The sequence below is a fragment of the Strix aluco genome, chromosome 4, assembly GCF_031877795.1.
Source record: "Strix aluco isolate bStrAlu1 chromosome 4, bStrAlu1.hap1, whole genome shotgun sequence".
Lineage (NCBI taxonomy): Eukaryota > Metazoa > Chordata > Aves > Strigiformes > Strigidae > Strix > Strix aluco.
In genome coordinates this window covers 36,300,612-36,326,819 of record NC_133934.1, presented here as the reverse complement: position 1 = coordinate 36,326,819, position 26,208 = coordinate 36,300,612, and the positions used below count along the sequence as shown (strand labels likewise).

Sequence of the window (26,208 nt, the reverse complement as noted above, 5' to 3'; positions counted from 1 at the left end):
TTGTAAATCAGGCTTATTTGCATAATGGTTCTAATACTTTAGTAAGTTATTTTGAATATTCTACCCCCCCAATACTTAATTTGTTGTAGTCTGTGAAAATGATTTATCATAATTAAAGATTTTAAAAGTTTCAAAATAAAACATAAATGTCTCTGTAAATTAAACAAAAAAAACCCCAGTATTACTTAATAATTGTTTTACCCAGACCTACTGAACATGATAATACTTCAAATAATCATGCTAGGGCTTTTAAATTGTCTTCCTCAATATATAAAATACTATCAAATATTAGTGAAGGCCTAGAAGCTTATTGCCTTGGAGAACTAGGTGCAAATTTCACAACCATGAGGTTCTTCCAGATTTTTAGAGCTTAAAACCAAACCAGAGTAACTTGCAAACAATAAACAATTTAAGGCCACAATTTACATTTAATTTTTGGAGAGACTACAGAAGATGAGAGTGAATCCCAAATATGAATGAAGTAAAGCCACCATTAGAGCATTCACTGACTTTTGCCCTAACACTCTAAAAATGTGAGGAAGGGGAGGAAGGAATGAAAGCCTGAATCTCTCCCACTCAGAGTAGGGCAACAACAGCCCACTACCTGATCTTGATGCATTTTATTTGGAGTGATGACAGTGACTGTCAATCCTGCAGTTATAAATTTACAACAGGATTATTAATTGCTGATTTACCTGATTAGCAACCTTAGTCATAAATACTTAACTGGACAAATGATAGCTTAGCCACAAAGGCTTTCTTTCTTTACTTGAGATATAGAATTTGCAGTTGGATATTCTAATTAAAAAATACTATTGTGATGATGTATTAATTGTGTCTGAAAGCAATGTACTTGCCCAACTCTGAAGAAGTGGGAATTTGTCAAAGAGAGATGTATGGGCTGTTGTGTAATTCTGTTTGTTAATCTCTGAGAAGTTTTGGGGATAAGGACTCACAGTTCCTAGAATAAGATCAACATCCAAATACACTAGTGATCTGGAAAGATATGAAGACAAAGATACAATGATTGTGAATTAGAAATGTCTCATAGCTATCAGAAGGAAACCACTAATTTTTAACAAACTTAAGACATAAATGGCGAGCACTCCAACCCTTCTTCCCAAGAGAATCATCTGAACAAGAATCATTCATTTACCTCATTGGAAACACCAGAAGAACTGTCTTGAACATAGTCCAAAAGCTTTTTAGGTGGCTGCATCATAAAAGCAGAAGTGTAGAGATGAAATGGAGTAGAATCAATGGCAGCAAGGAATGAAACATGTGGAGAAGGTGACACAGTTAGAAACTAAGTGTTGACAATGTCAGATACAGAGTGACACATAGGGGTAGAATGGAAGGAAGAATGTGTTACAATATTTTTTAAATTATAAGCATCTTAATAAAATGTTAGTAACTTTAGGTGGTAAAATTTACAACTGAAATGGTTGAATCATTACTAATAGTTTTTAATACTGATGAGACAGAAGAATGTAAAGCATCACAGTTACATTCTGCTAGGGAAATCTCAATATATTTTATCTTACAGGAGACACTATTCTCAGGCTATCATTATCAGTAAAATATTGTTGACATATTGTTCATCAGAAGAATGTATCTGGACTGTTTCTGCCCACCTAGAGGGAGGAATGACAAAACAGCTTGAATGGGTAGATAAAAGGAGATAAAAGGTAATCAGTGAAAATGTGACATGTTATAGACCACTGGACAACAAATTAAACCCAGATATATTTAACTTTTTTTTTTTTTTTTTTTTAATTTTCAAGTGGTATTGAGTGGGTAATTTTTTGAAATGTTGTGATTAAAAAAATTAGTTTTAAAAGAATGTATGTGGTTTGCTTTCTCTTCTGCTCTCACTAAAGTCGTTGGGAGTTCTGATTTTGGCTTATGGCTAGCTACAAAAAGGGACTAAGGTACCTGGTTCCCAGAGTGCCCTCCAGGGCCCTGTGGCAAGTGCTCAGGCTCCTCATCTAGCCCAGCATATCAGTAATTAGCACGCTGCAGGGGGCTCCAGAGAATTGCTAGCTAACAGGGAAAGATAAGAATGGGGATGTTTTAAACCCTGATACTCTCAAGTTCAAATGCCATGTCTATTTGGGATTTCCTGCCTGTGGGCAGGTGCTTTTGCTTTTTTTTCCCTCAAGGTGCTCAGGATCCTGGGGAGCTATGAGAATACTTAACTGGACTGAGGGAATGCTTGGGTTTACTTCCTTCCTTTTTCTGAGGGGATCTGAACTCCCATCTTCCCCCTGTCTGGAAAGTACTCTAACCACCGTGTTAACATTCTTCTGGGATGAAGATGCATGTTATCCTTTTTCTTAAAGATGTTAGAGTGTACAGGGAAGAATTTGAGCTCCATGGAGACAGAGAGGGTGTGTGCAAAAGCAAGAGCAGGTGCATGTCCAACCTAGCTGTTAAGGCACTGTGCAGGGAGGAAGTGAGACCTAGTTCTCAGTCTTGCTTCAAGGACAATGTTACTGTTTTATCCTTGTATAAAATATACAAACAGTTTTTGGTGCTTAAATGCAATTAAGACTGTGGTATTTGCAGAAGAATTGTGAGTGCCTAGGCAACCAAAGGTGAAAAACAGATATCTTTGATGTTTAGGTGTTTCAACCAAATATAGCTTTTCAGGTTTTTAATTTTAAGTGTAAGTGCTTGCAGTAGGACTAAGGTAGCACCCTTTTTCTGGACCTGGCTATTTGTGAAAATCAGAGCAGAACTGAAGTCTGTCCATTCAAGCAGGTGTCCAGCTTGAAAACAGAGCAAACGTGTATCTCTGTGTTCAGGTACAAAATACGTATTCTGCATGTATGCATATAAGAGAGGAAAAAAAAGGAAAAAAATAATAGTATTTACTGCCATAAGCAATTTGTGTATGGCTGCGTGCATTTAAATTTAGATACGTTCCTTCAAGTAAAATACATGACTTGTAACTTAGCATCCCTAATGCAAACTGACATATTCTTCTGTTCTGAAAGATTGTTCAAAAATAATCCAGCCAAATGCAAAAGATTTAAAGAGACTAGTAAACATACCTACTTAACATTCAATTTGTCTTGTTCTTAAATATTTACATACTACTATTTGTCTAATACGTAGTCCGTATTAAAGCTATTAAAGCCACTACTCAGGCAAGTTAAGGGTCCACTTGAAAAATAATAGTTATAGGCATGAGATGACTTTATTGACCTTTCTCAAAAAAAAAAAAAAAAAAATTAACTTTACTGGCATATGTTTGCTGAATTTGGTAATTTGTAAATTCCTCATTATAAAAATATTTTCCCTAACGTTTTAATATTAATATTCTGTCCTCACTTACCGGACATCCAAACTCCAGTTCTGAAAAGAATTTATACCAGGGTTCGTTTTCTAAATCTATGTCATCTGGGTTTATGCGGTCAGTCTGGAGCAGTTGTGAAGGAAAAGGGAAGGAAAAGGCACACGCTGAGCAAAGTGCTAGAAATGCCATGTCACTTTAACAAGAAACACACGCAAACACAAAACAAATATGGGGAAAGGAATGGAATAAAATCAAAGAGTGAAGATGGTATTTTAAGACAGGATATTCTTGTTCAAGAGCTGTCATTGACTAGTACTTTAATACTTTTCTTTTTGTTACTGTTCTTCCAATGACTGGAAGATGTTAAACATTTTAAAATTACTCTTTTAAAGCTAAGAGGGCTCTTTGACCACTTCTGTAAACATCACTGCATTACTGAAGTACATTTACTGCTATTAAAGATTCCTTGTTAAGAAGACGGTTTAAATGATTGTCATCTTCAGCATAGGCAAGAAATTGCCCATCTCGTCAGCAATAAAGACATAATGTTATCAGTATTGCTTTTGGTCACTCCTTGTCTTCTCACAAAGCATGTTAATTCTGGATCTGCATCATGCAGGCATGACTCTATTAGAAAGCCACTTCAGCATATGAAATGGTACTGGTATATTTTAAATCCTATGGTCAAAAAATAGGGAACAAAAAATTATACATTCCATAATATTCATTTTAGCAGTATTTTGTAATGCTTTATCTCCCACAGCCTTGTTGACATAATGGAGCATTTTTTTTCCACAGCGAAATACATTATTTTCGTCTGAAAATTCTCACAGTAGCAGTTGAAGATAGCATTAAGAAATTCTTCAATGAACAGAAGAATAATTGACAGGTTTATTCAAGTAGCTTGAAAACGGACAGTGCAAAACAGTAGAGCTCCCAATGGGGTATCTAATCAACTGTAAACTTGGCTGCATTATTTTCTAAATAGCTCCAGTTCCTTTGCAGGATCTGATGTAAGCTGTCATGCAGTGCAGAATTACAGTGAACTGTTGGTTTAAAGATCTCTGAAACAGAGAAAGCCTCTTGTTAAAGATATTTCTGAATTTAAAATTTGTTTCTCCACAACTGTAATTATCAGAACTTAAACACTAATGTGTGTGACCTAGAAGATGACAGGGTCCTGCATAAAGAATGATACTGGTGATTAAGTATGTAACACTTTTTTTTCCTCCTGAGTCAAGCTGTCACCAATACACCAGAGCAATCACATACAGCTATTTCTGTTTTCTGCAAGAGATAACACTGTGCTCTTTACCATTTCAGGTAATTAAACATCTTACAGCACTTTTCTTGCTGCCTTTGATGTTACTGGAACAGACTGTCAACTTTGCTCTATTGAAGGTCAAAAACCCTTTTGAACTACCTTGGTGTTCACATATCTATGAGCTGTTCATGCAGTATCTGGACACCAACTGTTGCTTTATAGATTTATCTTCACAATGTCCCTTTCAAGTAAGGGAAGTATTATTCCTGTGAACAGAGTGAAAAGTGAATGCCAGTGATGAACAACTTGCTGTGCTCCACAGCAGGGTTAGGAAGCGAAGCTGCTCTGGAGTTTTGCCCTTGCATTTCCACCATCCACAGCCATAATCCAGCACTACTAATGACAACTGCTTCAACTCAACTATACATACCCAAGTCTTTAGTAGAAAAGCACCACTGAAATTAGTTTCATGAACTGACCAGTCAAGACTTGTGACCTTACTAGAAACTTCAACCAATTTAAGAAAAAACACGTGATGCTCTTCTACAGAGAGATGAAGGCATGAGGGCAAAAAATGATTCACAATGCAGAAGATAACTTCGTTATATATCAACTTGATTCCCATTACAAAGAATGCTTGGCATATTCAGAGTTTTTTGCTTATCTTAAAAAAAAAATCCACAATTTAGATTTGGATAATTTGAGAAGAAAGTACTAAACAATTGCTTTTTCATCATTTCTTCAAACTAAGTTACAGTATCCTGAAATCTTTATAGCATGCTTTCATCTTTATATTATCGCAATGAATTAATTTTCACAGAAATGTTAGTATCAACAATTGGGTGCATCTACATAAATAAATCAATCCCTTGAAATGCATATGGCGTTGAAACTGTGGGGCTGTTAGCACTACAAACCCAGGCCTACTGGCATTACTTGCTTGGGTAGTAAGCATCAGCCTTGAACCTCAAGGTCCCCTGAATAGCAGCAGCCCCACACCTACACACTGACCAGTGTCCCTTCTTACAGGAAGCCATAACACACTGTCAGACCAGCTGGGCTTCCACCCAGCTACCCAAGGAGATAAAAATGAGAATGGGATTTGGCTCCCCTTTTATCTTCAAATACTCTTGTAATTAGCTGAAAGCTTAAAAACCTCCGCAATTCTGCTTGTAAATAAAAAGCTAGAAATAGTGTATTTTATGCAGTTTCTAAGTTTTTGAGTTCTCCTCATGTAGTAGTGTGCAAATAAAATGAGAGCCTAAGAAAGTGTGTAAAGCTAACTCCACGCATACAAGTCCTACTTTTATTCAGGGATTGAACCGCAGAGGGCAGCAAACAAAAAGAAACTGAGCACTACTGTCTGCAAGTCCACTGTTGCCTCGCAGTTCTAGCAAGGACTCTGCATTCCCTGTGCTACCAAGATCAATACACAAGCAATTGACTTCGCTTGGCTTTTGGATTCAGTTTTGCTGATGGACCTTTTTCTAATATCTCCCCTTCCACGAGATTTAAAATGAACAGATAATTTTGACATGAAATACTGAACTTGGCTTGGTCTCACAAAGATTCTCCCAAACTGTTTGAAGAGAAGATAAAAGCAATAAAGTTAAATTCCCTTTTTATGCCTTGTCAGTCAAACCAAGTCATGTTCCTGTACTCTATCCCTCATCTAGTCCTTTAGTAACATTTTCATCACTTGTTGAAAATATCTACTGAAGACCAGTAGGAAACTTCACTCTTTTAGCCATCCATTTGCATCAGATGGTCAACACAGCACTGCAACATACTCAAGTATAGAAGAACACCGTAATTTAAAAAAAATACATCTGTAGTGTTGCATGCAGCTTTGCCTGTGCTTGATTTGACATTTTCAAGTTCAGACACCATACTGAAGCCTCTTTGGAACCATGGACTCAGATGTCTGTTGTAAATTTGGCTTTGGTATTTTATTTTATTAGCTCTAAAGAGTTTGCTTTTGCTTTTCCTTTTTTCTTTTTTTTGGACTACTTTTAAATAGCTGTTGCAGCTCCAAGTGCATTACCATATTGACTTAGTCTCTCAGTGTCTTTATGAGAAGACATATTTATTTTAATGTCATATAAAAACATGCCTATATGTAGAATTTCTGATTTCTTTTTAAGACATGCTGTGAAAATTTTTTCAGTTGGCAAAGTGTTACTCAAGTAACTCAGCTAACACTGAGCAGAATATTCTGATAACCAGCTTGAGATTTCACAGGCAACCAAACTTGCATATTCTAAAGAAAATTTCAAATTTTTCACTACAGTAAAAAAACTCCCCCAAACCAACAGATGTACATCATGGTGCAAGCCCAGTCTATTTCTGGTATTTGACAAAACAGTAATGTTTTTTAATTTATTTTGATCATTAAATCTTCTTGCATATAATCTCAGTAGAAAATTTGTATACTGAACATATATAAAAAAATCTAAACCTAAAATTTAACCTGGCAGTTTTCTCTGACTAGCACATGTGTACTTTCATGCTTAGACTAAAACACCTAATGAAAAAAAAGGCATCTATTGCTTGTACCAATTTTACAAAATCTTCCTTTACAGAAACACTAAGAGTTTTCCTTACTTGTTTTACTGCAGAAACAGAGAAATGTACATGTATGAACTACTTCACATATGCAAGGTTGAAACTAGTAAAGAATAAAAATTTAACTTCATATTCATATGAGTAAGATTAAATTACTACACTGGAATTTATTCACTGAAAGTTAACATCCATTTTAGGAAACAAATCTGTGGTTCAGATGATATTAGACAAAAATAAGAGCACTTTATTGAATTGCAGACATTGGAGATGGAAACATCAGAACAACTTACGTACCACCTTATCAGTGCTGTTATTAGAAGAAATGGTAATATTTTATGGGTTTATTGAAATAGGAAAAAAGGCGCTACCACATCACTGCTTGGAAGACAGCTTAATGTCGCTTACTTTTAGATGTTATCTAAAAGGACCAATCTCAAGCCTCTCCTTATTGTTGATGTTTATACTCTTACAAGTTCAAATTACAAAAGAAACATTATTTTCCTGTTTCATGAGTGAAGGCTGCTACATGATACTGCAGCTTGGAATTACACTCATCTTTTTATATCCATAACAAAGATAATTATCTATCCCTAACCAATCTATCCATTTGATGTTTATTACTAGGTCATTTTTTTTTAAGGTGGTTATTTCTCACACTCTTTTGACCTACTGAATGAGGATCTGCTGAATATTTCCCACTAAAAGTTAGTTTTACATTGAATCTCATTTTATTATATTCTTGCCATGTTTCTAATCTCCACATTAATCATAGCTGGTTCCAATGTAGTGCCTATGTCAGTAAAGGGGATGCTGAGCTTTCAAACCTCATCTGCCCTGTTTAATATCATATAAGGTAGCTGTAAATATTTTTTTTCCCCAGATCATTTTGCCATCAAAACTGCAGTCCTGTAGACATGGAAATGATTAAATTTCAGCAAAAAATGTTAAGATTTGGAGTGCTGGAAAAAATCCCTTTTCCTTTTTTTGTTTTTGGCAAAACTAATAAAGTTTTCTAGTTCAGAAGCTATAAATGTCCATCTTTTACAATATTAACTACCTTTATTTTTATACTCCATATTTTGATTAATATTTTATTTCAGTATTATCAGAATAATTTTTCAGACATTAAAAATAAAATCTTTTGAGATTATCATGATGAAAGACTTAACTCATGCAATACTGACACAGTTGAGAATTTTGAGTTTTCATCTGAATTTAAAACTACTGCATGGTTTTCAGATGTCAGCTTTTCCTACACACAGAGAAAATCTTTTGACCTACTCTGCTGATCATCATTTAAGAAGTTGTGAGTTTTGCTTCCAGTGAACACAATGAAGGCAAATGTTTCAGTGAAACCAAGTATTTTTCTTTTTGTAACCCAGTCCAAAGGAACTATCTAAATACATAAAGCTCAACATCATCGTTACCAGCAGCAGAAATTCCAGACTGATAAAACTGTGATACTCGCTTCAACTATTTTTATCAGTTAATAACATTACACTAGTGTCAGCACAACTTTCATCTCTTGTATTCTATATTAATTCCCGTTTTCCAATCCTTTACAGCTCTGAATCATACATAAGCAAAAAATCTCTTCATTCTGTCAATGAATATTATTTCCTCAGCTTTTAAAATTTATTCTACAAAGAGATGTTTCTTTGTATTTACATCAGCTAAGTCTACACTTCTAGTCTAAGCTTCAGATGATAAAGCGTGATCTTGCCCTTGACTGATGCTGCTCAGTAAGTACAACATGACTAAGGCTTCTCTGCAGGAAAATATTTTAAGGACCAAACAAAGCTCAAAATCCAACCTGTTGATTGATAACATCAAAAATAAAACGTATAAACAAGTTAAAAGAAAGGATTCAGGAACAGTCAGCAAAGCTCACTTTTTTGTGATTTCGTTAGTTTGTTAAAATTGAAAAATTGTATCTATGATCATATTCATCAACACTGCAATTCCTATATGAATTACTTTTTCACATTACATTAGTAGAAAATATAATTCATTAGAAAAGTGAGGCCATTCTTGAAACATCACTGTAATTTTCTTATTTTTAACTTGAATCTGCTGTTATTTTTTGGCACTGAGAAGGCTGGTAAATGACCTCAGTGTGTATAATGCAGCCACAGCAATCAAAAAAGTACTCAGAACAAATGCCATCACCTTTTGAATAAAATTCAAGTTAATCTTCACAATAAATACTAAATTCCCTTTAATTATATTGATTAACTAGCAGTTCCTATCGAAATGCCAATTTTCTCTTTGAAAAATGCATCAGTTCTGCAAGAATTTAATTTCACAGAAACACAGCTTAGTGTATTCTAGTTAACAAAAATTATATTCCTGAAAAGACCACAAACACACAAGGGAATGGTGCTTAGTACAGGTTTTTCACACTGTTGACATACTACGTATTCTGGAATTCAATTATTTGTTTAATTTATTTTAAATTAGTAAAATAAATTCTGTGAACAAGCATGTAATACAGTAATAAAGAAGCAAATAATAATCCAGTATTGATTACACAAACCCCTTCTTTAACACTGGACTCCCTCATCCATTTCAACCTCAAAGTAAAAGACCAAGAAGAGAAAATATTGCCAAAATTTTTCCTAAAACAAGAAAGTATTGAGATGGCACAAAGATAGATTAGAAAGGCTGGGTGAAGGTGTCTTTCAGCGAACAAAAACTCCCATTGATGGTCATCTTGCATGCATTAAGCGTAGCTTTATCAGACATGTTTGCAAAAAATTCCACAATTGCAATCATTATTCAGAAAGCAGGAATAAGGACTTCTAATGACGTGTTAGTGTACATCAGTAATCACATAGTAATTGAGGCTGGAAGGGCCCCCTCCAGAGGTCATCTAGTCCAACCTCCTGCTAAAAGCAGGTCTAATCAGATCAGGTTGCTCAGGGCTGTGTTCAGGTGAGTCCTGAACACCTCTAGAAATGGAGATTCCACAGCCTTTCTGGGCATCCTTGACCAGTATTTGACCAAAATCTCCTTATGTGTATGATTAGGCACATCCTGAAAATGAAAACAGTTTATTTTTATGCATTAATTAATCAGATATCATATGTGCGGTTAATACTACTGAAAATGACTCCTGAAGATGCATGCCAATTAGAAAAAGCAGTTTCATCATCCATTAGGTTTTCACAGCGGTGGTTTGATTTCTTGGAAATACCAGAAGATCTGAGATTAGTGAATAAGCCAAACTCACATTTTCAACACAACCATCAGGAAAGAGCAAAGACAAATTGCTGCAAAATCACATTTGAAAAAGGACCTTCAGCATTCATCTAAGTAGTTATAATTAGTAGTAAATAATAAAAAGATGACCTCTCACCAAACCTCTTACTGTATTACTTATTTCACTTATGTGTCTTACCGGTCTTTCATGTTCAAGGATGGATGACTTTCCCGGCTCATATTCAAAAATACTTCTTGGCTCAGAACGGAACTTGCGGGTATCTACCTTTCTGTCAGGGGGATCCCAGTCATTTCTAAATAGCAAATATGAGCAACTGAGTTAATTTACTGTCATCACCATCTGCTTTACAACTCTGTGCAAGAGAAACATGCAAAACCAAATGAATTTCAGCATGGTTTCTCTTTCTAGATTTCAGTTGTGAAATGTCTGGTCTAGCATCCCAATGTTTTAAGCACTGTATCGTCTTAACCTGTTTACAGCAGGTATACTCAGTACAGCAGGAAAAATGCTAGAGGTGTCCAGCCTCTGTGATCACTCATACTTTTGTTACAACTAGTAGACCAGTTAAAAAACTTCCCTGACATACTGTGTCAAAATAGCATGACATGCCTTCTCAAATTGCAAATTTACTATACTTGTTTTATGCACTATACTAATACAGGCAAGTAATAGATATTTTTGTCATCACACTGTATGATAGTAAGTCCATATTGAAAAAGTTAAAAAATTTTCTGAGACAAAAAATGAGGAATTGTTTTAAAAGACAGTGTGAAAATCTAGTAGATGCTCTTTATCCTGATCTGTAGTAGAACTGCTCCTGAATACGCTTGCAAGTGGTATACCGTTTCCTTGGAAATTTGAATAAACAAGAACAAGAATTTGGCAGCGGGCTTTGGGACAGAAATGTATCCATTTTCTGTATAACTATAAATTTGCTTTCAATTTAATAGTGCTATGCAAAGAATAAAAAGTAACCCCTACTACTATATTTTTTCAGTAATTTACCATGTTACATTAATAGCTACCTATATATTTTTGGGGGATAGTTAGCTAGTTACTATCACAGTGAGAGCTACATCTTCACCGCGGCTTTTGTAGTCACTGCCTACATTGCATTTGGAAAACTGTAGCTCACACATCTTTTTATTTAGCTCTGTGTAAAATGACCTACTAGTAACTCAAAGAATGGGGGAAAGTGGAAATCCTATCAGCTACTGTCTGCATTTACAATAAGAAAGATCACACACTGATTAAATTCTATTAGTTCTATCAGCCTTTCTGATGTGACTTGGTTTGATATGACCTGACATAATAAGGCATGTGTCATGTGCCTTAAAATAATCTATGGGGTAGCTTTTGTTTACAGTATGTTTGTGAGTGCAATTTCTGGGACACAGACACCTCTATTTATAAAATGCCCTACATTTCAAAGGAAGTAGTTCTACATGGCTCTATTGTTTATTTTCACTGACAAAAAAATTCATTTCAGAGCAGAAAAGGTTGTATTTTTTGAGAATGAACAGGAAAACGGGAATGTTCTGATCAAGTTGCATTATACTGCAAGCCACTGAAGGAAAAAGGATGCTACTGAAATTCTGATTCACGCTCAGTTCACCTAATTTACAGTGTTTAGCCTGTAATCCCTTATGGACTATATTTTTGAGCCCAACTGTTAATGCAAACCATATCTTGCCTCCCAGCTATGAAACTGTGATGCAAGTAAACCTAAGCCTCTTATGTGAGATTTTAAATACTCAGGCTTTATAGGCAATTAAAAAAAGAATCTCCCAATGGCAGGGAAAGATTGACGAGCTATAGCTGTCAGCAGCAGACAAAGCATAACTAACGGGTTTGCCATCCCCTGGTCTGGACAACACAGATTTCCACTGCCTGTCTTATCATGCAGGATATTAAAAGGAGAGGCTAAACATCTAAATTCAGTGCTGAAACAGTTATTTTCAAGCAACTGCATGATAAAAGCAACTGCAACAGGCCTCAGTTTCTGTGACCAAGGCATTTGGCCTAGCACAGGATGATGACTCACATAACTTCAGAGATCAAAGCTAAGCAGAATCCACATTTTGGTCCTTGCTAACAAAATCTACACTTTTGTATGACTTGCTAGCAAAACTCAAACCTCAGTGCCTCTGGGAGGTAGCCCAACTCTAACCCCTAGCATTTCCTCTTGACAACCTGCCCTCAGAAGCAGGAGTAGCCAAAATCAGTAATCATCGAGCAATCTAATTTTTCTCTGCAGTATATGTATCTGCTGGATTAACTTTTAGATTGCCACTACCTACAAATTTTTCAAAAAGCCATAGTCACAGTCTTAAACACTTAGCATGGTCTTTTCTCTTATTTTATTCAAACTGCAAATTATTTGAAACTATTTAATATTTTCTACATATAAAAATGTTTACAATGTCCAAGCTGACAAAAATGGGCAAATTTTGTTTTGTTACTTGAGTGTAAGCAAGAGAGGTGGGTTTGTAGCCACAAATGGAACAAAAAATGACCCTTTTCATATATAAAATATATACACACACACATAAATGTATAATAAAAGAATATTATATTAGTATGTAGTATTCATGAATGTAAACACTAAAGAAAATGCTTTGTACTTGAGGTTGTAGCTACAGATATGCTGAAGAATCTATAGAGTTTGTGTGCAGGGTTTTATCAGAAGGACAAGCATTTCTTTCATGAGTTATTAAGTATTAACCTTTTCCAAACAGAACTCTAACCACTGAGACCTGGTTTTGGGCAGCAAGTTTGAAGCTGGAAAACCATGAGAAATCTGAAATACCCCTTTAATCTGTAAACACCTACTTGGTCTACCAAAACGGAGATGGGAGATTGAAAAAGTGGGGATATAAAGCACTTCTGACCTCTGGAAAAACGTGGGTTGACTGCTATACTCTTACAGTTTTGCTCTTCCTTGAATTTCAATTTACAACATCTTTTAGATCTTTTCTCTTTGCTACTGGATACCATAAATAGCCTTTCCTACTCAGAGACTAACTATTCAAGACAGCTGCTAGAGCACGGATTGTTCTGAAACACAAACAAGTAGGACAATCCCACTAATGAGAATGAAAACTTTAAATGCTCATGGTGGTATAACTTGTAAGAATAAGCACTTATTTAGCATGTTTGAAGAAATGGCAGCACCACACACAATGCCCACACTACTGATGAAGATTACCCCTCATCACCTGACTGTCCCTTGAATAAAGAAAGCCCTTGAAGTCACATTATTCTATAGCTGCTACTTTATCCTTTGTGATATCCTGTAATTGGACTACTGCAGATACCAAGAACACTTTTTGAAAATATGCTAACTTACTTTTCTGGTATAGACCTTTCCCTCAGACGGTGTGGTGGTACTGGAGGTGGCACATGTGGAGGTGGTAAAGGGGATGAGACCTTAAAGGCATCAGAGCTACTGTCAGAAGCACTTTTAGACAATGGTCTGTACGTCTGAGTCTTTGCAGCTGGGTGTGCCTGAGCAGAGAAGGATGGACTGTAGCTACCTAATATAAAACAAAACCAGAAATAGTCACAGCATGATAAATGAGTTTTATTTTAATAAAACACAACACGGAACACTACAAGAACCCACAGTTACTCAACAAAGATACAAGGTTACAAAAATGTGTAAATGCATTTTTAAAAGTACATGCTGTATACTGTGTAGCTCATTAGAATTTTTTTTATATATTTCTATATAAGACTACAAGCACACAGATAAAGTGCAGTATAGTTAAAATAAATTAATGATTAATTTGAGGGGGGAAGAAGTTAATGGCTGTATATATCCATCAAAGCTGTTAATGACAGCCTATAATTAATCCCCAGGCTCATCCTGCCTCTCAGTTGTTCTATGTTCAGATGTAAGAGAAAAGGCAGGAAATACACACTTTTTCCCATTGTTTTAATAATTCCTGTTAGCGTGGGACAACTAGGCAATAGCGTATCTTGAAGAGGATCACAAGAATCCAAAGAGATCTCAGACAACTGACCCACAAAAATGCTCTCAACAGTACAGAGAAAGGCAGTATGAGACCATATCAAATTCAACAAACACTGAAATGGAAGAATTTTGAATGGCAATTTTGTACCAGGCACTATGGTTTTTTTCACACATACAGTCTACTCACACTTTCATTTTTGTTTTTGTAAATAATTTTACCACATGGTTATAAACTTCTGAAAGATACAACAGTTATATGTCTTAGTTTAATATGTCTGTCTTGCAGCTAAATAACATCAACACCTGTGCCTACAGCAAAAATGAACAAGATCATAAAACAGAATCATCTTTATTAGGCAGTCTTACTGCATATTTTAAAAGGTGTTTTCAGTACAATTCTTTTGTCTTCCCATGTCAGTAATTAGCATTTGTACTTTCACACAGTAGTTCCCTTTTTTTTTTTGATAAGGAAAGACTGCATTACTCACAATCACTAGTGAAAATAAATGCAATGTAATCAAGAAACTACAGTATTACAGTGTATCTCATCTGCAGTAAGAGGCCCACAGCTGCAATTCATTTCTGTGGTAAGAATGAAACCAAAATTAAATTTTGTTTCATTTGGGAAAAAAGGCATGAAAAAACACCAACTGAGATCAAACAAGATGATAAGAAGTGTTTATATAAGCAAGCATGTGTAGTTAACTACCCCTGTTACTTGCTGACATTAACAAAAGACTCATTTTGAAGTGAGGGAATAATTCCTACCAGTACTGTATGCATAGGCAGTATTATACATGTCTGTGTCATCATCTACAAAAAGAAAACCACAGTTATAGTAGTGCAATACATGCCAGTTTATCACAGCAATGCAGCTTTGGTTTTACAAATACAAACAGAAGATTGGTAGGCAATTAAGCACTGTATTTCTTTTCTTCATCTCATAGGTGTTTTCTGAAGACTCTCTCTTCCCATTATACTTACGATAGGCTATTTTTACCATTTTATTGGTAAAATGGTATCTTCTGGTCATGTCACCCATATTACGTGCTTACTGGTTAGCAGCAAATTGCAAATTACAGCTTTTTGTCTGTTCTTCTCCCTTCCCGAAACTCAATTTCTTCCTCTTGTCATCTCTCCTGTACTAGAGACTATTAAGTTGTTCCAATCACAAAAAGCAACCTCAAATATCTACTATGTGACTAGTGTTCAAAATAGATTTTGTAAGCCAAAATTCTCCTGCTTACATTCTTTATTCTCCCACTAACATTCTGTGTGACCATACTGAATGCAAGCTCTAACTCAGACCAATAAAGTCTCCTTCCTTCCAGAGGTGTAATGAGCATAATTGCCATTTATACAGTTTCTTGACATCCTTGGTGACAATCATGATAAAGGATGTTAACTCTAAAGCTAGTAATGTCACCAAAGCTCCATTTCAGCAAAACCAAATAAGACAGTCTGCAAAGAAAATGCAGTTCAGACAGAAAATGTATCCTCAAAACAGCCTGTTTACTAGCCCATGCTGTTCTAACACATGAGCTCTCCAAAAGAAAGCTGGTATGGCAGGAGATTTACAGTGGCCAATTTCTCATCCCTCAAACTGGAGATGAGGATCACTTCACAGAGCTCCCCAGTGACATGGAATCATAGTGGTTGCATACGTATCTAATGACTTTAATTTTTGTTTAGTTTTAGTAACAAAATAAATCCTTGAGAAATTTTCAGCATTTAGCAGAGAAAAATACTCTCTCTGCAGTAAAATGTATCATCGAATTTACCCATTTGATTTGATTCATTATCTGACACTTGATGAACACTTGTATTTTCACATAGACAATCAAAATGCAGAAAAGTGCATTTTTTAATACCACTGAGAACAACCCAGCCAAGGCAAAACCATACTTACCAGGTTTATGAACCATATGGATTTGCTTGAACATTGTCTTGTACCAATCCTTCGGCCTGTCAACGGTCTAAATAAAATACAGTTTTTAACAATTAACAAAAAACCCCCCAAACAACCCTGTGTGTACAGATCTGATCAGACATTTAATGTTATTCTGGACACAAAGTCTATTATGTTTTGTCCCCTATTTAATATAATCATTTTCATACCATCTAATTTCAAATGATGTATTTAAGCTTTTCATCTAGGAATTCCTGTAACAAGTTCTGGAAGACACTGAACACTAAGTCAGTTTTGGACTCTGATCTTCAAGGACACAGTGGTTAGGAACATAGGAATTAGTGCCAGATCAAGAGTTTATCTTCTTAGTGCCCTATAATTGACAACTATGAATGCCAGATACTTCACAGGAAAACACGAACACCTCAGCAGTTATACTTACAAGTGTGTAAGAAAAGCTTCTTTTGAACTCCTGGCATTTTCCAACTTAAATATCTTCAAAATGTAATTTTGCAGAAAAATTTTGGAATATTACCGAGAAAAGAATTAATACAACGCTCATTTAAGAGTTAATGGTTGGATTGTAAACAAACAGTATTTCCTTTTATCACTTTTAAATTTCCTTTCCAGACAGCTTAATTTTAACTTATTTTTCTATTTTGAGAAAAGTGAATACAATATACCTTTCAATAACCACTCAAAAAATACTTATCCTTACTTTTATAAACTAAGCAATCCCAAAGTTTGCAAAATCTCCTCATAGCAACATTTGCTCATGCTTCTAATTATTTTTATCTCTTACCCTTCTGCACTTTATCTTTTGCTGCAACTTACTTTGAGCTAGGATGATAGTATTTCAGAACAGGAGATAAAACAAAGGCAAACACATTTTCAATATTGTTCTTCTTAGGTCCTAAAATTTTACTCATTCCACAGTAGTCAGAAAAGCAAAAGTTTTAATGCGGATGTACAAAATTATCTTCAAACCTCATGTTGCACAGGGATAATACAAAAGACCCCTTTTGATGTGCATTATCTTGCATGAGCTAATACTAAATCTGCAATCACCCTGCCCACTTCTCTTTACCATGAAAAGTGAAAATCCACAAATTCTTCTTACAAAATAAGCGACAGATCTCAGTGTGTTCACCTGGCTCCATGCCATTTTAGTGAATCACACTTTTGCCCTAAATACTTGGTACAGTCGCTGTACAAAATTAATCTGTGTTGTTAACAATGGTGAACTCTTACTATAAGGGACCAGGCAGAAAATGCTCCTGTATTTTGAGGAATCAATATTAGTTCTCATAAAATTGCTACTAAATGACATTTAAAAATGAAATTGCTTAAAAGAAGAGCTGACAGTGAACTGAAGAACTCCAGGATCTGCTGGGGAAGAAAGAATTTTAAGCAGACGGTCATGCTTTTTAACCAGACCTGCTTGCAAGACAGAGATGAAGGAGATACAGCTTTGTGTCAAGATCAGGTCCCTTCCCTCACCTACCAACATTCCTGACTTCTGCCAAAGAGAAGATATTCGGAAACAGATTTGGACCATTTTAACATTGTTTCCTTAAAGGTATTAAACATCTTTACTAGCAGAACTCTGAAAAGAATAATTTAGCTGGATTTGAAACAAGTATACTGTTTGGTGCTTCAATGTCATATATGTTCAAAAGTTTACAAGGAAGTCCAAAAGGTCTGAAGGAATTCACATTTATGGGCATAACCTCCATGGTACTCCTCATTTACTCCTCATACAGCAGTAGAAACCTGCAATGGTCCCATGATACTGCAACTGCCTTTCTGATTGTATTGGTCCAAGAAGAGTCTTCCAGTAGAGTTTGAATCAGCAATAGGTGAACAGACTGGAAACACTGCATAAATATTACTGCTATGACCCTACTGTTTGTCAAAGGACAAAGATGCATAGACATCTCTTTGCTGGATCCTCCTTATCAGTTAGATCCTCCACAAATCCACAGGCAGCTTCCACATAGAGATCAAGTATGGAGAAACTCCCGTGTGACCAGAGAAGGTCTCCCAACATCTTTCTGGACGTTCGAACATTTTTCTCTCATTATCTCCCCCCAGCCCTCACCTTGGGGTTTAAAGCCGCAGTCAATAATTTGGCTTTACACTATAAGCCAGATAGGATTAGTTATGGAATAGAATAAATTAATTTTAAAATACATTTTCTCAATTTATATTCACTAATCCCACATACCAACATTTGTTTGAGGAATTAGCAGCATTCACAATGCAGCAAGCCATTCAGATGCCATCCTGCTTTGCATACATTATAGCTGTTGCAATTAAATATAGGAACACGGTATCATCATATGCGAATGCACAATCAGCTAAATAGCATGAAAAGGACATAAGAAGTACCTGCGGTTGGTACTCAGGAGAGTCCATAATCATTGCGGTATTCTAATAATCCATCAGATAATATGTAATTAAAGGAGTCATTTATGACTTTCAGTGGACCTTCTGTGGGTTTTTTTTTCAAGCTGAAATATTACATTGCTAAGTATGGAAAAGAAATCTGGTGGGACTTGATTTTTTTTTCATTAGTAAATAGAGGCCTTTTTAGTCTACAGATTAATTTTGATAGTTAGACATGAAGCAATCATTTTGGATACCCTAAAACAGTGCAGTCATACTGATTTCTGTGAATCTGTTTTTACCTTTCCTAAACCCTGTCAGTGGTAAACTCTGGTGGTGCCATTTGACTGAATGCTTTTCTGAGCGAACAGCATTTTACCCTCTCTTTTCCAAAGACCTCATTTTTAATGCCTTGGAATCTCATAATCTTTGGCGCAGGGCTTGGCACACTGGCAGAACTTAACAATGATATGAATTTTCAGGCTTCAGACTTGCACTTCCCAGAGCTGGCAGGAACTAAAGTCATATGGAGGGAACATGCTAACTTGGGATAGAGGTTCTGAGAGAAGGGAAGGCTTTATAGGAATCCTTCCCCTCTCAGCTGCTTTGGATAGAGAGGGTTTGCAGGAATAGAAAGAGAACATCACTCTGCTTTCCTTGGCTAAACAGCTGTCACAGACCGTGTTCTGAGAGTGAACGCAGACTCAGAGGAGAAAACCACAGCTTGAAAAATCTCACTACTCCTGAAAAGCACTCCAAATCTGGAATACAGATACTCCCAAATTCTTATTTACAAGCTTACCTGTGAGTAGCATAGTGTTTCAGAACACAGTGTGTATGTTACCTATCACCCATAAATCTGCATTTACTGCTTTTTTGATAGAATGTTGCCATTTTCATAAAGATGGAAGAATAAGAAACTTAAACTTTGCATGCAATGATAAACTCAAATAATTTGAAAACTTCTTTCTCTCTCCAGATGGAGTGAGGCTGAACTTTCTTGAAGAAGATTCCTATTTGGATTGCTCACTGACCTTGGATAAAGAGCAAGTAATATGTACTACCTTCTACTGTTCATGGGAAACACAGCTGTAGCAATTTTGCACGTTTCTGCACAGTACTGCACTTCTAAAAGGTGTGAAGGTGCAGCATATTTGAGTCTTTTGCTGACAACTATATCACCTCTGTTCTGACACGACTGGGGTACATGGGGCTCACATATACTTGTGCGCATTTAAAATGTAATCTCAAATCAGTATCTTGAAAACAATCTCACTTCCAGCTAAGTCCTAACAGAGCAGAATAAGGACACAAAGTGGCACATGAGACACACTCACACACATGTGCTTTTAACTCCTATCTCATTGTGAGAATCACTTCTATAATGCTGTTTACAAGCTGTAAGATATTTTGAAATTGAAACATAACAAAACCCAGAGGAAATCCAGCTGAAAAGTGTCCTAATTCAAATTACATTATGATTTTAGGACAAAATCTGAGAGACTCAGACCATGCAATCAGAAAGTTAAATATAGGTTGGCAGATTGCCAACTCTGTTAAGCACACTTGAGGGGGATTTCTGGTATAATCTTACATAACTGGGATGCACCCTATTAGATCAATCTGCTATTAAAAACAAAAGAACAAAAATAATTACTTTATCTTATATAAAGTACAGGGACTATTTACTTAAAAAGGGGGTAGGAAGCTAGAGCATTGTCACAAAGAAATTTCTTCATTTTTAAAAGATTCTGATCGTATTACATTTTATATAAAAAATAAAGCAAGAAATGCCAGAATCTCCCCCCCCTCTTCTTATCAAAATTGTCCCCGTCTTACCACTTATTCTGATTTTTTCCTATTGCTTTCTCCATCAATTCCTGATTTTCCCCCTAATTTTTCAATCCATTGAAGCAGTTCTTAGCAATACAACAGCCCCATATGTCAGTACTGGCAAAGAGGATACATCCAACAGCTGCTACAACCCTGCACCTCACAAAGACTTCACCTGCAAGGGCTCTGCTGCTTTCATCCTGGCTCCCACTCTTCTTACTCTTTCTCCGTCTAGCACAGCACCTCTCTGGCTGGGAAGGCCAGTAAGCACTTCCTTTACAGACCTAGTGCAGCTGCCACTGTGCTCTCTGGACCAGCCAGAAGAGGCTGCCCTGACAGCAGAGTGGAAAGAATGCTTCAGCGGAGTGAAAACAAAACTCTTCAGTTCGACATCCTGGAACCACTCAAGCAGTGACTAGTGGCAGATGATCAAAACTGGGCTAGTCACAATGAAAGAGCTTCCACGCTATTCGTTTACATGTCACTCAAGGGCACAATGATTATATATCGCACTTCCACAAAAATGCTAGTCACTTAGGTTATTATCAGAACAAAAGTATTCACTTCTACACTACCCTGATGACATGCCCCCAAAAATGCAGAAGCGTGAGATTTTTATATATAGACACACATGTATACTTGCATGCATGCATATGTATAGTATGCATAAACTTTATTTTAGAAATAACAAAACAAATGCAATTACTGCGTATCTCCAAAAGGCAAGAACTACGAGAGAAGCAAGAAAAAGACGCAAAATTTTGCCTACTTCTAATTAAAACTAGAAACATGAAGTTGCCCAATTATGCTCCCATCAGCGTTCTCCTTTTCCGTCAACACACAATATTATATTCATGAGCTCGTTGATTACACACACTGTATTCCACATTATATAAGACTAGAAGAATGTGAAAAACCCATTACCAACAATCAATTCATTGTATGAGTTCATACACAGATTCCCCAGAATTTCCTACCGTTCTAATTGCTGTAGGGATTCCAGATTCATCTACCGGGCCAATCCCTGCATAATGTGGAGCTTTAATGACTGTAATTTTTTTTTCTTCTTCTGAGGATCTACAGATTGGTATTGTACTGGTGTTGGTGGTGCTGCCAACAGTCTGAACATGCTGTGAGTATGTCTCTGTGGACTCTGTAAAGATAACATGACAGAATATTGTATAATGATACAATAATCATACTTGGCAGCTATAACACGCTTCCCCATTTCAGTATGCTGTACAAAGACTGACAACAATCTTAACCACATACATATACAACACTTAAAAAAATCATCTTAGCTGGGGCTTTGCCCTACTTAATGTTACATTAACACAATCATAAACTTATTTAAGGACCAGACAGGCTATTCAACTCAGATCTTCTTAGATTAGAAGTACTTTTTCACAGCATTTTCCTCACAAACCAAGAAAAAACCCCACAAACCCAGCAAAATCTGTTGAGAAATAGTGGCAGCAGCCTTTTTCCTATAAATCAAACTCTTGCACCTTTCCTTGAAAGTTTCACTCCTTGAAACTAGTGATATAATTTCAAAGCTTGCCCCCCCACCCCAAGTCTATCAAACTATAGAAAATTGCTGTTCTGTAAGCACAGAAACAGATTCCAAACAGCCCCCCACAAAGACTTATGTAATATGTGTTTAGAAAGATTAAGTTCTGATGCATGAGTATTTTTAAAAAACAAATTCTGACGTACAGTTTTTGGCCCTTAAAGTTATGCTGGTATGTTTAAGTGCCCCTACATTTAATCTATAAAAACGGACCTCAGTAACCTGGCATCGGTAGAGCAATCTGATGATTTACCTACAGTACTTTAGGTGAACTGTGCAGGCTGCTACTGGTTTGTTGTGACTTGCAATATTTCTACCCCTCTCCCCCAAATCTTCCTTTATAACTAATGAAATTAATACGTCACTATTACCACTTCCCTCTAAAATTCAGTCATTTATTTAACAAAAAACATTTCACTGCTGGGATGTGTCATGTGAAAATTTGTACTGCTGCAGATGATGTACTTCCTTCCTGTATGCAGCAAAAAGAGCCCTACTCCTTCAGGCTGCATGTTTCAGTAAATCAGTGGGCTGCTATGACAGAGCATCTTTTTTTGCAAGAGCAGGTACAGTACTTGTGAGACATGTCCACTGCAGGATAAATTAATGTAGGAAGTAAAAATAAGTACTGTAACATTACTGGTGAAAATTACAATTGCCTTTTGCATGACATTAACTTCTGTTGATTCTTATGAAGCAAAATACTTGAATTGTAATATAAATCAGCAAAAGGAGCTCTGGTGACTGAAAGCTCTAATTTTAATTCGAGTATTTCTGCTCACTCCTACTGCAGAGAGCTGGCTTTGGCATGGCTGTTTCAGCTGTTTACTCAAGTTCGAAACTGTGTAAATAATCCCATGCTACACATATATGGTGAGGGGCAACTCTGTGTGGCAAATGTCTGAGTATTTGGGCCTTTTTCCCAAAATGCATGATGTTAAATTTAGAAAACATTTTGGATTTGATCCCTCATTCTTCATAGGCCTCAAACCGAGGCCATCAGTGGGATTTTTACATGAGCAAGGAGAATTAAGTCAGGCTGTTAATGTGGAACACAGAACTTCAGCATCATACAAGAGTAAAAGTCATGAAAAACACTACTTATTTCAGGTATATCGAAACCAGAATTGATAGGCCTTTAGATCAGCAAACTGGAAGCAATCAAAGAATCTAGAATTCTGAGATGTGGAGAAACAGTGTTATACAGTTTTTGTACTTATCACTATGATAGGGATAGCAGTATTTGTCTAAACCATAAGTCTCAGAGCAAGAACTGTCACCTAATTTTCCCGCATGCACAACAAAAAAGTAAATGCCAGGATCACATTCAAATTATTTTGCATGTATAGTCTTATCTGAGTATGCAAAACACTGGTAGAAAAAGCAGCAAGCAAATGACTGTTCTGGCAAAACCGGATTATACCGGTAAAGCGCCATTCTAAGGCTGATCAACTATTTAAAAAAAAAAATAATTAACAATGCCCTACAAAAAAATACATAAACAAATTATAGATTGACATGGCTTTAGGTGTTTAAAAGCCCAAAGCCCCTCCCTTTGTTGGCAGTATTTCTACTGAAGATTATGGAAGTTGTGGGAAGAACCAATGTACAAAGTTGGCCCTTGGTTTCTTAAAGAAGGCAAAATCTGAAGGGGCTGCACAGATTGAGCTATTTCAATACATGCTCTTTCCTTGGTAAAGCTAGTAGAAAGGTGGCAAGAGGTCACTCTTACACACATAAGTAACAAAACTTAACAGTAACTCCAGTTCAGGATCACTACTGTATCCAACAATAAATGTGATTTTTTTTTGCATTTATTTCCCAAGGTAGATGAATAGACAATACCTTCATTATAGATGTGAAGCACTCTGCAATTGTTTGCAGTCTTTGCCACATGAATTGGAATATGTTGTGTAATGTATAAAGCAAATATTCTGTGTGAGGCTTACCCATCATCCTGCCATGCTGCATGATAACAATGTTGGAATTGAGTGAAGCTGGTGGAGGGTAAGCTGAAGAAGGGGAAAAAGGCCTTTGAAAGTGACTCACTGGGCTGGCAGCAGTGCCAGAGTTCCCATTCACTGTGATCTGAGCCTGAGAGAAACAAAACAATATCCCATTAAACTACACACAAAGCCCTCCGACTGCTATTCCAAACAGCGAGTGATGCAAAACTGTCATCCACACAACAATTACCAGTTGTCAGGTACCTAGTCATAATGGCATCTGCCTTTGCTGAAATACAAAACTCATCGCAAGGGGAGCAGAATGTGTTCCTTATATACCTTGTACCTCCTCCCCTCTTCTCTCCTTGTATGTGCTGTCTGTGAAGCATGCTGAAGTCATGGGAAGGTGACAGAAAGACCATGGTCAAGACCATGAAGATGGCACAAACAAGGTCTGCAGAGGTCTGACAGCAACATAAAATGAAGATAGCAGTAAAAGTTCCTCATTGTGTGACAAAGGCTGCCTGCCACAGATCACTCACTCCAAGAGACATATTCCCTTAATGCACATGCTCAAGCCCTATTGATATTAATGGGAACTTCAGTGCAGACCAAAGGGAAAAGTCTCATTAAGACTAGCTAAATAGAGTGAGCCAAAGCTTCTTTAAAAAATGGAAGCCAGCTGGAGTGACTATGGGATGCTGATACGTAATCTATCACAAGAAAAATAAATAACACCAATAAAAAAAACCATGCCACAACCATAAAAAGCAGAACAAAATCAAATAAATAAAATGGGAAAGCTAAGTAAACTGGCAGTATAGCAGCATCACAAGCAATTTAGGCATTTTAGTACACAAGAGGTACTTCTGAAACAATCTGCTTCTTGCCCCCAGGTTTAGAATTGCCACAGCTGGGCTGTAGCACTTTTATGGGGAATATTGTGATGATCAAAACAGAGATTGAGAAAGCACTGAATGAAATGAGAGGGTAGTGAATATTTCAGCAGAAAAGAGAGGGAAATTCTCTAAAACATCTCTTTTAATGCAGAACTCTTCTTTAGTGCTACAAACTTTGCTCAATTTTATATAACAAAAGAGAAGAACTAAAACATGCTGTAAAACATGAGACTATATGAAGCAGCAAAGCATAAGTAAAAAACATATTAAAAGGCATATTATTTCTACATTGAAAAATGAAATGGTTCGTAACCTCTTGTATGCATTTGTATTTTGGAGATTACGGATTTGATTTGGAAATTTTAATGTCTCGGCCTCCAACAGCTAAAAAAGCAAAATAAAATTCTGGCTCCTATACAGACATCATGTGAATTCCTAGATGCATTCAGCGGAATGCAATCCTTCAGCATAAGGATGCCTGTTTTCAGAACTAAGCTGAAAAGTTTGTGTTGTGGTGACGTCTCCATTAAAACTTTTGTGTTTAAAAGTTTCCTCTCTTAACCAAAATGTAAACTAAATTGGCTTTTCTCACACCATCCTCCCCTCCAAGAGAACTTGAAGCTGTAAGAATACAAAAGCTACATGAGCTCAAAGTTAGCATTTCAAGAGGTATGAAGTCATGTTTTCAGATGAGGTTCCTAGATGAGGCCAGCCTACTTCAGGGGTTCACCCATTCTCTTTTTCTGCATACTGTATATTTGGGAAAGCTTGTTTCTCGGGAAGGCAGGGTGCAACTATGTCCAGAACCTTACACCTTCTTACTGTAGCTTTTGTTTCTCTGAAGAGAGGAGCACAACTAGCGTAAGTTCTTTGTAGACTGGAAAGCTACTCCTTTGAACTTCTGTAATAGAAAATTAAGATATTCTTCTGATGGACTTTTCCAGATATCTGGGTTAGACAGTAGGACTCTTACACTACATAGTACACAATATTACAAAAACAGGATCCACACAAGTAGCTGATGGACAACAGTCATAAATGTACATGTGGCATGCCCATATTTGACATTTTTGGGTTTGCTTCTAAAAGTTTTAGAGAGGATATCAGCTCAGCTATAATTTCTTAGCTCCTAATGACTTCCTCTTGGAGGAAAGTTTCTGTGAAGGTGGCTATTGCATTTGTTTATCTCATGCATTCTGCACTGGTAAGAGAGTTAGCTATAAAAGATAGTTTTAAGAAGTTTCAAGTTCCAAGGGCCTTTCCTGCCCTTGGAACCATTTGGGAGCTATTGACATTTCAATCTGAGAATGTGATGCTTTAGTTCCAGGCGACAG

At 36.4% G+C, this 26,208-nt stretch overlaps 1 protein-coding gene across 13 annotated transcripts in view; it reads right to left on the bottom strand.

Annotated features, from left to right (window-relative positions):
- Positions 1-26,208, bottom strand: part of SORBS2 (sorbin and SH3 domain containing 2) — a 172,324-nt gene that overhangs the window by 40,120 nt on the left and 105,996 nt on the right. For 7 of the 13 annotated variants that reach the window (XM_074822702.1, XM_074822707.1, XM_074822704.1 and 4 more), the window contains 8 exons: positions 23,979-24,123; positions 21,437-21,612; positions 16,239-16,305; positions 15,098-15,142; positions 13,703-13,889; positions 10,531-10,645; positions 3,341-3,424; positions 1,157-1,213 (listed from right to left, as the gene is read on the bottom strand). In XM_074822702.1, the coding sequence (XP_074678803.1) occupies positions 1,157-1,213; positions 3,341-3,424; positions 10,531-10,645; positions 13,703-13,889; positions 15,098-15,142; positions 16,239-16,305; positions 21,437-21,612; positions 23,979-24,123 (876 nt within the window). Of the gene's footprint in view, positions 1-1,156; positions 1,214-3,340; positions 3,425-10,530; positions 10,646-13,702; positions 13,890-15,097; positions 15,143-16,238; positions 16,306-20,634; positions 20,799-21,436; positions 21,613-23,978; positions 24,124-26,208 lie in introns of those variants that run through there. The other 6 variants (XM_074822711.1, XM_074822710.1, XM_074822712.1 and 3 more) reach the window with 6 other exon arrangements.